The 16,528-nt window shown below is 58.0% G+C and overlaps 1 protein-coding gene across 7 annotated transcripts in view; it reads left to right on the forward strand.

The window, feature by feature from the left end:
- PC (pyruvate carboxylase) overlaps positions 1-16,528 on the forward strand; it is a 102,228-nt gene that overhangs the window by 70,379 nt on the left and 15,321 nt on the right. For 6 of the 7 annotated variants that reach the window (XM_024749153.1, XM_024749152.1, XM_024749155.1 and 3 more), the window contains 8 exons: positions 9,077-9,212; positions 9,328-9,512; positions 9,852-10,017; positions 10,112-10,257; positions 10,380-10,497; positions 10,786-10,937; positions 12,784-12,902; positions 15,163-15,325. In XM_024749153.1, coding sequence (XP_024604921.1) covers positions 9,077-9,212; positions 9,328-9,512; positions 9,852-10,017; positions 10,112-10,257; positions 10,380-10,497; positions 10,786-10,937; positions 12,784-12,902; positions 15,163-15,325 — 1,185 coding nt within the window. Of the gene's footprint in view, positions 1-5,532; positions 5,549-9,076; positions 9,213-9,327; positions 9,513-9,851; positions 10,018-10,111; positions 10,258-10,379; positions 10,498-10,785; positions 10,938-12,783; positions 12,903-15,162; positions 15,326-16,528 lie in introns of those variants that run through there. The other variant, XM_024749154.1, reaches the window with a different exon arrangement.

Consider the following 16,528-nt stretch of genomic DNA (forward strand, 5'->3'; position numbering starts at 1 on the left):
CTTGAGGACACAGACGCAGACACGGCCTCACCGAGAGCCCCCACAAGCAGGAGGACAGGGGTTGTGGCAGGGACAGTGACAGAGCTGCAGTGAAGACAGATGGCCGCCCGAGGAAGGGTGTCTGAACAGCCTGGGGTGGTGGAGGAGTCCAGGAAGACCTTCCTGAGTGGGATCTAAAGGATGTGGAGAAATTCGCGCGAGTGGCGAAATTCCGGCTGTGAGCCTGGCCCGGCGTTCAGGTCCCCAGGCAGGCGTGCACAGGTTGGCAGTAGCACTCCTTTTGCACCAGGGGGCAGTGTTTGCCTTGAAAGTCTCCCTGCCCTCAAATGAGGCTGGGACAGGGCAGCCGCTGCTGTGCCCACCGGGCCCCCTCCTCACCCTGTGCTTCCTGCCACTCCCTTGCGGGCCTTGATCAGTCCTCATGCGCCTCTCTCTCTGAGCCTCCCCCGTTTCCCAGTCCACAAATCCCCTCGGCCAACGCGGGGCCCGTTGTCCCAGGTGCCGCTGTTACCCCCTCTCCCCTCTGCCTGCCGCCTAAATCGAGGGTTGCCAGGGGCGACGCAGAGCCCCGCCGCTCAGGGTGGGAGGTGGGCTGTGCTGCCCCAGGCCCCGCGCTGTTTCCGCTCCGAGTCTCGTCCTGCCTTTGATGTTCTTGCGCCCCTTTCTTCTTCATCTGTCACCTTCGTTGTTTCTCCTGTCCTCCCTTCAGCTCCCCCTGCTCAGAAATCTCGGCCTTGGTCTGTCCTCTCTTGGGCGCTTTGATATCAGCCGCTGCAGCCCTGAAAGTCTGGCGGAGTCCTTCCCTTTCATCTGTCCCCGTTGGCCTCCAGCCGCGGGCCACCATCCGACACGTTTAGGACAGCGCGGAGCTGCCTGGAAGGAAGGCTCCCCGAGAGCAGCCCCATCCATCAGAGGCTCGCTTCTGCCACAGTGTGGAGTCCTCCACCAAGAACTCTTTCTTTCTGGTTCTGACCTGCTTTTGCTTGCAGCCAGCCGCTGAGGCCGGCTGGGGGCAGGGTGGTAAAGCCTGGTAGGGGTGCTAGTGCTGGGGGTGGGTAGTAGGAAGTAATTGTGTAGGAGCCTCACTAGTTAACTTGGAGATTCCTGGGGCCTGTTTCTGACCCGCTCTCCCTTCTTCTCACCCCACCTGGCTGCTCCAACACACGTCTGAGATGGATGTGCTCAGGTACTTGGGGACTGGGGGCGGGCAATTCAGTCTGTGGGCTTCCAAAACTAACACATCAGCCAGCCACCCGCAAAGCAGGGCCACAGCTTTACTTTCCTCTGTGCCTCCTGCCCACAGTTGCCCTCTGAGTCTGCAGGAGCTGCTGTGTGAAGAACAGGGATATTTAGGGTGGAAGCAATACAGATCCCCAAAGGAACATTCCAGGGCCCGATGCTTGGCTACAACAGCTATTCAGGTGGCCGCCTACCCTGATCCCAGCAAGCCTGCTCTGGCTGAGAGCACGTACGCCCTTGAGCCCAGTGGCTTTATTGTCTGGACCAAAATTTGGATGGTGATGGCTTGACAGCGGAATTCTGTGCTGCTCTTGGTTGCAAGAGGCAGCCTGGGAAGTGTAGTTTAGGTCTGAAGTAATGGGACCTCTAGTGACATTTTGATGATTATTGGATGAATTGAAACTGCCCTAGCTCATCAGGGACACGTGATTGCTGGCTCTGTTAGCCTGCTCCCTGGTGAGAAGTGCAGAGCCCCACTGGTGGCCCTGCCGAAGTTCAGGCAGTAACGCATTTTTATCAGGAGTGGGGTTTTAGCTTTTGGTTTCCAAGTGCCTGTCACGCTGTGCTTCTGATGAAAACCATAATTTATTCCTTTAGTTAGGTGAGGACACCCTAATGGGTCAGCACTCTTGCTCTAGAAGGAGACATACAAAGGGCTCAGAACTGCCCCTGCTGGCTGACCTTGAGTGTGACTTAATCCCACTATGCCTGGTTCCTTCTGTCAAAGGCAGTGATAAGCAGCTGTGAGGCTGACCTGAGTTAGTACGTGTGGAGCCCAATGCCTGGGAAAGAGTAGGGACTCTGCTAGGTGTGCTGTTCCCCGCTGTGTCCCCACCTGCTGGCACTGGCCTGGCACAGAGGTGGAGCTTGGCGAGTGTTGGATGTTGTAGAAGCCGCAGGGGCAGGTCAGGTCACCGGGCCTGGCAGACGATGTCACTACCTCCCCTGCCTCGTGCCCCAGGTTGTTGTCAGCACCCTCTTGACTGAATCGTCACCACTCCCTTCTGGAAGGAAAGAACACTGAGCTTATCCATTCAGTGTTGGGGGGAGGTTTGAAGCTGGAAGAGAAGTCGAGACTGCCTGTGGAGTCACGCTGAGAGGCAGCGGGGGAGAAACAGGTGTTCCCAACACTCCCCGCCTCCCTGTGCCTCATTCTTGCTGGCGTTGTTTACACGTCCCAAGTGAGAGTCAAAGCCGTCTTCCTCCCCGTCTCTAATGCACACCCCAGGGCCAAGGAAAGGGATCTGTCAGCTGGCATTTGCAAAAATAGCAAACGGGCCTCTCTGGGCCTGTCGGCTCACTGGAGAGGAAACCGGATAAGGGATCTTTGGGCGGTGGCGGCTGCTTTTCTCTTGCTCATCACTCCCCCATCTCTGAGGTCAGAAAAGGAGATTTTTGCTCATGTGTGCCACTGGCACTGAGCAAGGCAAAGTGGCGTCCCCGAGGCAGGTGACCGGAGGCTGGCTGTGCCCTGGCTCCTCCAAGGGGCCTCTCCCCCCGGGGGAACCCAGCCAGTGGGGGAGTCCCATCCATCCGCAGAGCAGCCGCCCTCTCTGAAGGCTTGTGGCTCCCCTGGGCAAGGTCAGCTGATGCAACAGAACACGAGGGCTTCCCAGGGCGTCGGGTTTGGTTAACGAAGGCCTCGGCGTTTTAAAAGAAGATTTTCAGCCAAACTGCCAACGACCTTGAGAACTTCTGGGTTCCCATCCCGCAACCGAAAGCTCAAAAGCAAGGCACAGTGTGGCAGCAATGGTGGGAGCCTGGGCCTTGCCCACACCGCCCTCCTGTGACCGGTGCCGTCACCTGTGCTCTGCTCTGCAGTGAGGGGACGAGAATGCTGCCTGCAACGGTGCTTGAGGGAAGGCCAGTGCTCTGCGAAAGTGGCGCTGTGAAGAGGGGCTGGCACTCAGGTCACTGCAAGATGCCAGAGTTTGGTCTCAGGGCGGGGGTCCCATTGAATGCCAGAGGCAGCCCCTCTGGGAGGGCTGCAGAAGGGAGTTTGGTCTCCTGAGGCCTGGCCACGCTCAGACCTCAGGCGCTGAGCTTCTGCTGCTGGGCCTCACCGGGTGCCTGGCTGCCTGCCTCCGCCACCCCGAGCGGGAATCCGCCCACTCAGCGCCTCCTTCGGCCCACCCCGGACCCTCAGACTCGACACAGCCAGAGTGAGTGCATCACACACTCGACCCACGAAGGGCCTGCTTCCTGGAAGGGAGGCCTCTGTGAGGTGGCTCACCTCTGTCCTGCAGGTTTTCTCCCAGCTGAAGTTGATTCTGGAAAGGCCTTAGGAGGCACCAGGCAGCCGAACCCCCTGGGTTTCAGGTCTGGGAGGGGAGTGGGACTTGACAAGGGAAAAGGCTGGGTGCTGGGTTAACCAAGTTCTGAGGTGTCCTGGGAACGCAGCAGGATTTTTATTCACCTTTGTGTCCTCAAGACCCAAGCGTGGCTTTGCGGGGTCAGGGGGTGGGGGTCTCTTGTGACTAAGCTGGGAACTGAGCTACAGGGCTGTGTCTAGGCTCTGAGGGGCAGTGTGACCTGTGCCCTCGGGCATCCACGAGGGCCCCGTCTGACCAGCCTCCCCAGACCCCACTCTGCCTGTTGGCTGACGTTTCTGTGCCTTTCACCTGCAGGGGCAGCAGGAAGTCCGCTGTCCCGCTCCCGGCTGGTGTCCTGCCTCAGGACACCCCCTTCGGGCTTCCCTGGTGGCGCAGTGGTTAAGAATCCGCCTGCCAATGCAGGGGACACGGGTTCAAGCCCTGGTCCGGGAAGATCCCACATGCCACGGAGCAACTAAGTGCATGAGCCACAACTACTGAGCCTGTGTGCCACAACTACTGAAGCCTGCACGCCTAGATCCCGTGCTCCACAACAGGAGAAACCACCGCAGTGAGAAGCCCACGCACCGCAACGAAGAGTAGCCCTTGCTCGCCGCAAGTAGAGAAGGCCCGCGCGCAGCAAGGAAGACCCAACACAGCCTAATTAATTAATTAATTTTTTAAAAAAGAACACCTCCTTCATGCTCTTTCCCTATCCCTGGGGATCGGGGAGCAGGCTTTGGGCTGTGAAGCTCCTGCTGCCTGCGTGACCCAGCCTCCATGCCTCCCCTGCTCCGGGGCGCCCCTTCCCCCAGTTTCAGCCTTGGCAGCCGTCCCTGCCTCCAGCAGACTGGGGCGGGAGAACTTTGTACCCTGGGCCACTGACTCAGGCCGAGCAGATGGCGTGGCCTCCCTGGGAAGAAGCAGCCCTGGGTGCCTGGCTGGTGTGGGGTGAGTGCCCCAGGGCTCCCTTGTGGCGCGCAGGTCTTCCCACCCGAGAATGCGGTCCGCTCTCTGTGGGCGCACGTTCCGGCCCTTGTCCAGCGAGAGCCACTGGACGGGTGGCCGCATCACTGGTTTGGGCGGGAATGAGAGCCCTGCGGGTGTGGGCACCAGAGCCGAGGGTTCCTTCTCGTGCCCTGCACTCATCAGGGAGGAAAGGCCAGTGGGAAGATGGCGATGGCGGCCACGTTCATCGCCCAGGCATGGCGCTCAGGGCCCCTGCTCAGTGATCCACAGGACGACCTGCCGAGGTTGGGGTGGTGTTAGCCACTTCCACAGAGGCGGGAATGAGGCCTCAGGTGCCCAGACCCAGGCCTGCTGACTCCAGGTTCACGCTGGGCTGCCAGCCGGTGCGTGTGGCTGCCCTCTGCCCACGTTTTCCACTGCTCTGACTTCAGCGAAGGACCGTGACCTTTCCCCTTCTATAAACATCTGCCTGCTCACTCCCGCACCCCAGGGTCTGCTCAGGACAGGGGGCTCCGGAGCGTTCAGAGACCCCCCACCTCCACCACCCACTGCCCAGACCCTGGTTTCTTGGTTTGTAAAGTGGGACGCCAGGGAAACCCTTGCTGTCTAGAGCACGTGTGAGGGTCAAATGCAGAAATGTGTGTGGGTCTCTAAGGCCGGATAATTCAGACTCCCTTGTTTGCTGACTGAGCTAGGGAGGCACTTGGCACCCAGCCCGGGGGCATAACCTCCAGGGATCTCTTTCTTTATCTGGAAAAGGGATTGGGGCATGTGTGGTTGGGGACAGGACAGAAATGTCTGTTTATCCGCAGGACAATGCGTAGTGCCTAAGGCGTCCTCAGGAGTAAACCCACCCAAGTGGGAGAAAAGAGCGTGCCTCCCTGGAAATAGTTGAAACGTCCCTGGAGGATGGAGAATCTCCGTGCCAGTGGTGCCAGCTATAAGGCTGCTCACCTGTAGATAAGTGAGGAAGATCCCGCCCGCAGCCCTGAGCAGAGCAGGCGTCTGGTGCCCAGGACGAGGGCGAGGTTTGCATCCCACACCTGCTCCCCGGGGTGCGCGCCATGGACCGCCAGGGCCTGCTTGCTTCTGGCTCCTCCGCTGGGCAAGCGCTTCCCTCCTAGCGGGTGGGTGTCTGAATCCGGAAGCCAGTGCAGAGGATTAGGTGCTGCCAGTAGACCTGCGAGGGGGAGATAACAGGATAGCATCTGAAGTTCATGGGCTTTCAGAAAGGTGTGGGAGTCAAATGTTTCCACTCTGAGGCCCAGCTGGTACTTGGCACCCACTGTGAGCGGGTCCCGGGGGCTCCCTTGGGTCGCTCCTCCATCGGCGCCAGCTGGAGCATGGCTTCTTTCAGACCCACAGACAGGCTGCAGAAGCAGTGCGGGGAGTTCTCTCACACCCCTTACCCCAGTTTCCCAAACACCGTTGACCACATTTGCTTCATATCTCATGTTTTTCCCTGAGCCATTTGAGTGTAAGTTGCAGATATGATGCCCTTAAACTCCTAAACACTTTAAGTGTTTTTTCCCTAAGAATGAGGATATTGTCTAAAGTTACCACAATACAACAATTAACATTGACACAATACTCGTTTGTAACGTACAGACCTCATTTCAATTTTGTCAGTTGTCCCCCTAATGTCCTTTACTGCAGCTGAAATCCAAGATCCAATCCAGGAGCACGTGTGCATTTCATTGTTCTGGCTCTTTAGTCTCCTTTAACCTGGAAGTTCTTTAGTCTTTGTCCCTCATGACCTTTGACACGTGTGAAGAGTACAGGCCAGTGGTTTGGTGGAACGTCCCTCAGTCTGGGTTTGCCTGGTGTTGGCTCCCGATTAGACTCAGGCTGGGCATCTGTGGCAGGAACACCCGCAGGTCCTTCTTGGCCGCCCGTCAGGAGGCATGTGATGGCTGTTTCCTGCTGGTGATGTTAACCTGCATGACGCGTACGGGGGTGTCTGCCAGGTTCGTCCACTTTGTATTAATAAGTAAGGACTGTGTGCTCCATTTTAGAAGATGAGCCAGAGCCCAGCGAGGCTGCTGCCCCACCCTTGACATTCGCACTGCTGGTGGGACCCCGGGCGCCCACTGCCCGCCCTCGCCTCTGCCCCTTTAGGCTCTCAACTCCCGAGAGCTTCTGCCCTAGCCCCACGGTGCTTCCTGGCTTTCCTCCTCATCCAGACTCAACGTTGGTGCACCCGCCACTCCTCTCTCTTTTTCTTTTTTGCGGTACGCGGGCCTCTCACTGTTGTGGCCTCTCCCGTTGCGGAGCACAGGCTCCGGATGCGCAGGCTCAGCGGCCATGGCTCATGGGCCCAGCCGCTCCGTGGCATGTGGGATCTTCCCGGACCGGGGCACGAACCTGTGTCCCCAGCATCAGCAGGCGGACTCCCAACCACTGCGCCACCAGGGAAGCCCTCCTCTCTTGACTGTTCTGTCCCCAGCAGATCTACCCCAGGCCCAGGGCTTCCAACCCCACCCTTTTGCTGAAGCGCCCAGGCTTCCTGCCTGGCTCTGACCTCTTTGGCAGCCTGTCCCCACCCCCAGTCTGGTCTCTCCTGAGGTGGGGGAGGCACTTCCACTCGCCCATCCTGGGCTTCTTCCTTCCCTTCATCTTCCACAGTGGGTCTCAGCAAATCTAGCCTGTTGTATCCCAGATACCTCCCCACCCCCTGTCCCCCCCAGTCAGAGGTGCTGTCTCTGTCTCAGCCCCTGCACAGCCCCACACGTGCACCCTTTTTCCGTCCTCGCTGCTCCCAACCCAGGCATCTTTTCCAAACACGCAGCAGGTCGTGCCCTCCACCACCGTGTTGGGTGAGAGGCGGACGTACCCAGAGGCCTCGGCAGCCTGGCCCGTCTCACCTTCAGCCGTGGGGTCCCTGCCCCCAGCTGTCAGACCGGATCTTTCTTGGACACACCCAGCTTCTTCTTCCCTCGGGTCCTTGGCCATGGCTGTTACTGTGCTTGGGGTGCGTTCCCTGCAGATCAGATCTGTGTGTGGCTGCGGCTTCCTGCATTTAGGTCCCCACGTCTGTGCCCTCCTCGGAGAGGCCCACTTAATATCCAGCCCCCTGCCCGGTAATTCACAAAATGTTACCTGTTTTCTTGCCCTTGGGGCACTAGTCATGATCTGAAAGGACCTTATTTCTGTCTGTTTTTTTCCTTTTCTCTTCTCCTTCCCTGGGTCTACCTCCTGTGAGAGCAGAGGCCTTCCTGCCTTGTTCTCGACGCCCTCGCCTGGTGCTGTGCCTGGCGGGGTTGATGCTCTGTGGGCCGCCCTCTCTCCCCTGGTCTGAGGGCTTCCCTCTTCTCTTTCTTCTCTTTATTTCCTTATTTCTTTTCTTCTCTTGTCTTTCTATTTGGTCTTTATTTCCCTTTATCCATCTTGTTGGCCATAATATGACGCTGAGGTTTTTATATATAAAAATAAATATATATTTATGCTTCTTACTTAAACAAAAAGGTTGAGTCAAGCATTTAAACTTTACTGAGAAATAGTTCACGTGGTTAGCTGGATAAAGGCACCGGAGCAAGGGTAAAGGACCGAATGCCAGTTCGGGCTCTGCTGTAACAGCTGTGTGACTTTGAACACACTTTTTAAAGCTCGCCTGGGCCTTGGTTTTCTTCATTTGTAAAATGAGGCGGGTGGTTGACCTCTGAAGATGTTCTACATTCTGGGATGTAAACTGACCTCAATTTATTTTTGTTGTGATAAAATATTACTGATATAACAGAATTTGCCATCTTAACTATTTTTAAGCGTGTAGTTAGTTCACGGGTATTACGTACCTTCACACCGTTGTGCAACCATCACTGCTGGCCATTTCCAGCACTTTTTCGTCTTGCAAAACTGAGACTCTGTCCCCTTTAAAAAATCCCCACCCCCACCCACCACTGTCTGTCTCTGTGAATTTGACTCCTCTAGGGACCGCATCTGAGCAGAGTCATGCTGTATTTGTCTTTTTGTGACTGGCCCATTTCACTGGCCCTCAGCTGGGTTCCATGACTAATTTACTTAGTAGCCCTTGCAGCAAGGAAGGTTTCTGCAGTTTGAAGAAATCCGCATTTTAACCAAGTAGAGGCTGTGCTTCCCTGGAGTACACTGATACGGGTCTGCTCCCGGGGAGGTCCACTGCCACCCTCCCTGCCCAGCCAGACGGAACCCTGAGGGAGGGACGCAGGGGTCAGTGTGGGGCACGAAGGTTCTAAAGTCTGGGGCTGCCTGGACAGCTGTGCCCGGCAGAGGGGACACTGACATTACACACTGTGGTCATGCAGGGCTGCTGGCTCGTCTCTGAAATTGCTTTAAAAGCTTGAAGTGCGGTGCTTTAGAAATTATAGTGAGTATTAGAGTATGCGGGTAAACTTGGGGTGCCATCTGGGTGTGAATTTGCTCCCTTCCCTATAGTTACTCAGCCCCGCAGGGAGGAATCGAGGCAGCAGTGGTGCTGGCTTTCATGCAGGGCTGCTGGGAGGCTGGCACGGGACCCCCGCTCTTCCTGGGGACCCTCTGAGCTGAGGTTTCTCTAACCTGGCCATGACTTCCCTCCCTAGATGCTGAAGTTTCAAACTATCCGTGGGGGCCTGAGGCTCCTAGGTATCCGCCGAACCTCCGCTGCCCCCGCTGCCTCGCCCAGTGTCCGGCGCCTGGAGTACAAGCCCATCAAGAAGGTCATGGTGGCCAACAGAGGTGAGCACAGCGGGAGCCAGTGTCCAGCCCCTGCCCCAGCTCCCTGCCCCTTTTGCTGCATCTCTTCGGACCCGGGGATCTAAGTTCCCATCCTGTTGCCCACCCCCGGCCCCAGGCGAGATCGCCATCCGCGTGTTCCGGGCCTGCACGGAGCTGGGCATCCGCACCGTGGCTGTCTACTCAGAGCAGGACACTGGCCAGATGCACCGACAGAAAGCTGACGAAGCCTACCTCATCGGCCGCGGCCTCGCCCCGGTGCAGGCCTATCTGCACATCCCAGACATCATCAAGGTGGCCAAGGTGAGCAGGGCTGGGCTGGGATGGGGGCCTCCTGAGGGCCAGGCCTGGGTCCTGTGTCTGCCCCCCGCAAAACTTGACGCTGCTGGCAGTGAGTCCCTGTGAAGGGATGAATGAGTGAGTGAGTGAGGGAATGAGTGAGTGAGTGAGGGAATGAGTGAGTGAGTGAGGGAATGAGTGAGTGAGTGAGGGAATGAGTGAGTGAGTGAGGGAATGAGTGAGTGAGGGAATGAATGGAGCAAGTGAGGGGGAGCAGGCGCGAGGGCTGCAGGGTTTGGGCGGGCCCGTGTGAAGGGCTTTGAGGTGAGCTTCACTCTTCTGACGCCACCAACCCCCCGCCAGGAAAACAACGTGGATGCCGTGCACCCTGGCTACGGGTTTCTGTCAGAGCGAGCAGACTTTGCCCAGGCCTGCCAGGATGCCGGGGTTCGGTTCATTGGGCCGAGCCCTGAGGTGGTCCGCAAGATGGGAGATAAGGTGGAGGCCCGAGCCATTGCCATCGCTGCAGGTGAGGACGGGGGCCACGCAGCTCCTGAGGGGGGCTGTCTGGGGTGGGGGACGCTGCTGGCGGGCTTCAGCCTGACCTGCCTGTCTCCCAACAGGTGTCCCTGTGGTCCCCGGCACAGATGCCCCCATCACTTCCCTGCACGAGGCTCACCATTTCTCCAACACCTACGGCTTCCCCATTATCTTCAAGGCCGCCTATGGGGGCGGGGGGCGCGGCATGAGGGTTGTGCAGAGCTACGAGGTGAGCAGACACCGAGGGCTGGGAGACCACCTGCAGAGGGACTGGGGTGCTGGGGGCGGGCGGGGCCATGCACGGCAGAGCTTGGGACTCACTGTCTCCTTGGCCCTCGCCTGCCCTCGCAGGAGCTGGAGGAGAACTACACCCGGGCCTACTCGGAGGCTCTGGCCGCCTTCGGGAACGGGGCGCTCTTCGTGGAGAAGTTCATTGAGAAGCCGCGCCACATCGAGGTGCAGATCCTGGGTGAGTGGGGCGTGTTCCCGGGGCCACAGCGCAAGGCAGCTGCCAAGGACCCGCTCCTTCTGGCTTGGGAAAGCTGCAGGGGCTCTCCCTCAGGAAGACCCTCCCCAGGAAGGTGGGCTGTGGGGCCATGCTGGTCGGGCCCAAGGCCTCCGTTGTGCCCGTTTCTGTCCTGGCTGAGCCACCGCTGGGAGCCGTGCCGAGCGGCCACAGTGGTTGCGCGGGGATCTCCAGCAGCTCAGGGGTGTCTGGGTCCCAGGAGGAGCTGAGCGCAGTCTACCTCCACCCCAGGGGACCAGTACGGGAACATCCTGCACCTGTACGAGCGAGACTGCTCCATCCAGCGGCGGCACCAGAAGGTGGTCGAGATCGCCCCTGCTGCCCACCTGGACCCCCAGCTTCGGAGCCGGCTCACCAGTGACTCTGTCAAACTTGCAAAGCAGGTGAAGGGCAGGAGCTCTCGGGGACAGAGTTTGAAAGCCAAGGGCACGGGCTCCTCCCCATGTGGAGACAAGGAGCCCATTCCTGCAGGCTTGCTTTGAGCTCCTGCTGGCATAAGCCTCACGGTCGGCGGTCACTGGGGTCCAGATGTGGCCAGCTGCTGCAGAGCAGGGAGGCCCAGGGTGACCAGCTCCAGGACGGGGGCAGGAGGACTGAGGGCTGATGCGGGGCCCTCGGGATCCTTGCTTTGCGGCCACAGAGGCGCTGGGCCCAGAGGCCAAGCCTGGAGACCAGAAAGGCTGAGAGGAGGAGGGAAAGAGCCACCGGCCCCTCCTTAGTGCCCTCTGCACAGATTGAGTTTCTGCGCAGCACCAGCGAACCCCTGGAACAAAGGGAGTGAGAGTCAGTGGGATCTGTTCAGATTAAGGGACAGTATTCAAGCATCTCTTCCTTCCTCACTTACTGTTTTTTTTTGGCTGCGCTGGGTCTTCGTTGCTGCGTGTGGGCTTTCTCTAGTTGTGGCGAGCGGGGGCTACTCTTTGTTGCGGTGCCTGGGGTTCTCATTGTGGTGGCTTCTCTTGTTGCAGAGCACGGGCTCTAGGCGTGCAGGCTTCAGTAGTTGTGGCTCACGGGCTCTAGAGCACAGGCTCAGTAGTTGTGGCACACGGGCTTAGTTGCTCCGTGGCATGTGGGATCTTCCCGGACCAGGGCTCGAACCCGTGTCCCCTGCATTGGTAGGCGAATTCTTAACCATTGGGCCACCAGGGAAGCCCCTCGCTTACTCTTAACTGTCCCCTACATCACATCTATTGCAACCCATTTGCTCCCCAGGTCCTCCTCCGCCTGTCTCTGCTCTGCAGGGATATGGAGGGACTACCCCCAGGCCGGCCCAGGAAAGTGCCTGCCACACGTGACCAGGCTGCAGCAGGGACCCTGCTCTCTGTTCCGCTGGGGCCCTCCTGACCCCACCCCCACTCAGAGGCCAGGCATCCTACCCCTGCCTCTGCCTCCCCATCCCAGAGGCCCAAGTGGACATTTCTTCAGATCTGCTCTCCCCGGCTGCTCTCCCCCGCTGGGCCCGCTCTCCTTCCAGACCCTAGCTCCCTCAGGCTCTCAGGCAGCCCGCACCCACAGACCATGGACGCTTCTGTAACCTTCCCCAAATGGAAAGCCAGCCACGGCTAACATGCAGCATTGATTAGGGTCTAATTATAGTTGAGATTTTGGTTCCTTTATAAGAGGACTATTCTTGCCTTGAGTTTGGTCTTATTTATTGGCTTATGCTGTGTCTCCTTCCAGAACAGATTTGAGGGAGCTGAGTGAAGTCTAGTTTGTGGTTTTGGTAGGACCAGAAGTGAAGCTAGAATTAGGCTTGTATTTTGAGTTAGAGCCTTATCTGTTGGTTCCTCTCAAATGGCATCTCTTTGGGTAGTGGCCAGAAGTGATGTTGGAGTAAAGTAGAGGGGAACTTTCTGAAGACCCTCTAAGAATAAGAAGGGTCCAGGAGAGGCCGGGGTATGCGCAGGTGGGCCTGTGTCCAAAAGCTGAGGAGCTGCTGGGTAGAGGGCACCGTCTGGGCCAGACAGGAGCTTCTGCTCGTGTCTCACCCGGACAAGCTGTGTGCGGCCCTCAGAGGTTCCTGCGGAGGCCTGGGGTAAGATGTCCAGGCCGGGGCCCATTGTGGGTTTTGGGCTCTCGCCTCGCGGGGGCAGGGCTGGTGGGCTGCCTGCCATCGGTTGGGGCAGGGTTTGCCGCAGTCTGTTTTATTATGGAACCAGCCCAGTGGGTGAGCCTGCATCCCCATCGGGCTCCCACCACTGCGCCCCTGCTGATGAGGGCACCCCACAGGTGGGCTACGAGAACGCGGGCACGGTGGAATTCCTGGTGGACAAGTACGGCAAGCACTACTTCATCGAGGTCAACTCGCGCCTGCAGGTGGAGCACACCGTCACCGAGGAGATCACCGAGTGAGCACAGGGGTCGACCCAGTGACGCAGGGGCAGCCTCCGTGACCAGCCCGCGGCTGCAAACGGCGGGGAGCAGTACTGGGAAGGGGCGTCTCCCCCATCTTGTGTGAAATCCACATCAGGTGGTTCCTAGGGAGTGGGCAGCGGGAGCTCAGCTCATGTCCACTGGTAGAGAATATTTAGGGATCCAGGTACTTACTTTTTATGAAAATTATTATTATAAAAGCATTACATGGTTATTGTAAGAATTAGTACAAAGGAGCAAATAAAAATGACTCAGAACCCCACCCCTCAGAAACGGGATGCTGAGGAGGTTCCCGGCAGGCTGTGATGTGTGCTGCACATCATGACCTCACTGGAAGAAGGTGCCAATCAACCCCATTTTTCAGATGACGAAACTGAGGCTCAGAGAGGTTAAGAGAGTTGCTCAAGGTCACACAGCTGGTCGTCTCCAGCCCTGTGCTGTGTCTCCTATGCCCACACTAAATCTTTTGGTTTCTTTCCATCTTTATTTACTACATAAGTAGTTTGACACAACTGAGATGTTTTGTACAGAACTTTTATTCTACATTTAAAATTTAATATTTGTCTAAGGCATTCCCATTCTTTCCAAATACTTTAAGTGGTTGCACACTATTCCGTTTTCTGGGTATTTTAGGACTTATCTACATATTGCTCTATTTTTAGACAATCCGGTTGTTTGGCTTTTCTAGTTATTAAGGGTGTGTCAGTTCACATCTCTGGGCCTACATCTTTGCCCACCTCTCTGAAGAGTTCTGAGGATAGACACCTTTAGTAGGATTGATTACCTGAGCAATGGATAAGCAACATCTCACCTAAAGAGCCTTCGAGACCCCTTGTTCCAGTTTGTTCTCCCACAAGCATTGCGTAGAGACATTCCAAAAAAACCTGCCCATTTTATAAACAATTAATATGGCCTTTCATGGTTTCAAAATACATACACTGAGCCTTTCAAGTGTTACACCCTAGCTTTGGGTCAGTCCATCTCACCATGGAACCTTTCAGACAGTTCCTTCCCCGACCCCTGACCCCACCTGAGACAGGACGCTGCCGGGGCGCCTGCCTTTGCCTGGCAGGTGCACGGAAGGCCTCAGAGTCCTTGCTCTCTCGAGGTAAAGGCTGAGTGAGGCACATGCCCCGGCCTCACCCTCTGGCCCCGTGAGACTTTCCCCATTGCGTTGCTGTAAAATTGTTGTCAATCTTGAGCCTGTTCGGAGCCTGTTCTGCTAAGGATGGGAGTCTTTGCTTGCTCGAGAGCAGAGGTTTTATGTCAGACAGACACAGACTGGGGTGCAGCTTCCTCCCAAGTCACTAGCTGCGTAGAGCTTGGGTGGGCTGCAGCCTCTCTGGCCCTCGGGCTCCTCCTCTGATGGGAATGACAGTGACTCCCAGAGCATTACTGTGGAGGTGAAGCTTGGAAAGAGCACAGCCATAGTCTGCGGTGTATAGACACGGCGATGCGCGGTAATCATCCTCACTACTGTGGAGTGGTTTAGCAGGAAATACGAAACACTGAGGAAGATCCGCCAGGGTAGTAGTTCCCAGGCTGTCCTTATCATAAGCCTCGGTGACAATAAGTTTAAAACCTTGAGTTTTTTAACAGCTGTTCCACTTCGATTTGTTGCTGTCCTTAGGAGCATGGCAGTCAGCGAGGGTGTGCTTAGAAAACCAGGCACATTTGGAGAGCTTTGTACTGTGAGATCTTCTCTGAAGGGTCTTTCTCTGGGGACAGGCCCAGCTGCAACATAGGTCCTGGGAGGGTGGCATCCCGACCACGATGGCACCCACCAGTGTGGACCCTCCAGTAGCTGCGGCCCCATCTCAGCAAGCCTGGCCTTCACTATAATCCTGTCGTCTTGCAAACTGGCCCCCAGCCCCACCCAGCACACACCCTGTACCATATACCACTCTTAAGAATGAGGGTCTGAGCCTTCAGATACAGGCTTGGCCAAGGGAGGGTTTGGGGGAGGCAGGAGGACAGAGAGACCCCAGGGAAGGAGTAGGGCAGAGCGTGGGGAGGAGTAGTTTGGGAGGGGGTGCAAGATCAGGTAGATGCTAATATTTCAGCCACCCCTCTGGCTGCCGCGTTCTCCTCATTCAGACCCTGCGGGTTCCCAGCCCGGTCTGGTTGGGAGGAGGCTGCCGAAGGGTCAGCCGGCAGGGGCGGCGGGGCCGGGGCTGCCCTGCCCATCCCCTGCCTCACGCTCTCCCCCTCCTCTGCCTCTCCCCCATCCTGCAGTGTGGACCTGGTCCACGCCCAGATCCATGTGGCCGAGGGCCGGAGCCTGCCTGACCTGGGCCTGCGGCAAGAGAACATCCGCATCAACGGCTGTGCCATCCAGTGCCGGGTCACCACTGAGGACCCCTCGCGCAGCTTCCAGCCGGACACCGGCCGCATTGAGGTAGGGCCGCCTTCCCACTGAGCCCGCCACCAGTCTTGGCCTGCTTGCAGACGCTTCTCCAGGGGGCACGAGGGAGCCTGTGGTCCTGGCAGTGAAGGAGGCCTCTGGCTTGAGCTGACAGGAAGCTGGCTGAGAGTACGTGGGAGCCAGGCACTGTCCAGGACTAAAGGGGAGAGCACTCCCGGGGAGAGACGGCCATGTGTACAGTCCGGAAAGGCCAGCGGTGGGGATCATGTGGAACAGGGAGCAGACCAGCTGGGTGCCAAGTGCAGGGTCCCTGGGAACAAAGTGTCGCAAGAACCCAAAGCTTCACTGCCCACCGAGCAGCGCTGCTGGCTTCTGTCCTGCCTTCAGTCTGAGGGAGACCCTGGGTGCAGCAAGGGATTGGGGCCCGTTATGTCTCAGTGGAGGGGACGGGCTGGGCCAAGGGACCCATCAGGGATGAATGAGGGAGTCGGGGAGATGGAGGGGGCCAGGGAGGAGACCCAGAGGCAGGCTCTGCCTGTCAGGGGCTGAGAGAGGGCCTGGGCAGGCTCCCCTGCCCCTCCCCTGGGCACTCCTCTCTCCCCTCCCCTCCCCGCCCCTCCCACCCCAGCCTCTGGGCCCGCTGCAGGCAGGCGCCCTCTGGGCTGCTGGGACTCCTGTTCCCTGGTCCTGTCTCATGCCACCAGCTAAGTATACCTCCAGTCCTGCACGTCAGCAGTGCTGTCACAGGCTCTGCTGGTTTACTGCTCCCCATCTGGCCCGAGCCTCTGAGGAAGCAGGATGCGTGCGGGAGTCCAGGGAGGAGGGCGAGGGTGATTTTGAGGCAGACCCTGAGTTCCTGAGACAAGTGATGTGGGGTGGCCGGGGAGGGAAGGGGAGCTATCTGGATTCTGAAAGCCGCATAGAGCTGCTCGGCTTGAGGCAGAGCTGCCGCCGGAATTCCGTTTCTGGAAGGGTCCAAGTCCATAGGTGGGGGCCAGCCCCAAGGCCAGAGTGCTGTGCACTGAGCGGCCCCGACTTCCCTGCCCTCGGCCGGGAAGGGGCAGCTCGGAGACACAGTGCTGCCTTGCTGCACCTCCACCTCTGGGGCCTGGCTCCTCCGAGCCTAGTTTACCGCAGAATGTTTTTAGCTGACAGTTCCTGCTCACAGCTGTGTGTTCACCCTTAAATATTTTATTGAGTTCCTTTTTATTGAACACGGGCCTGTGTCCCTTAGAC

This window comes from Neophocaena asiaeorientalis, unplaced genomic scaffold (genome assembly GCF_003031525.2).
Source record: "Neophocaena asiaeorientalis asiaeorientalis breed wild unplaced genomic scaffold, Neophocaena_asiaeorientalis_V1.1 scaffold43, whole genome shotgun sequence".
In the NCBI taxonomy this organism is placed as follows: domain Eukaryota; kingdom Metazoa; phylum Chordata; class Mammalia; order Artiodactyla; family Phocoenidae; genus Neophocaena; species Neophocaena asiaeorientalis.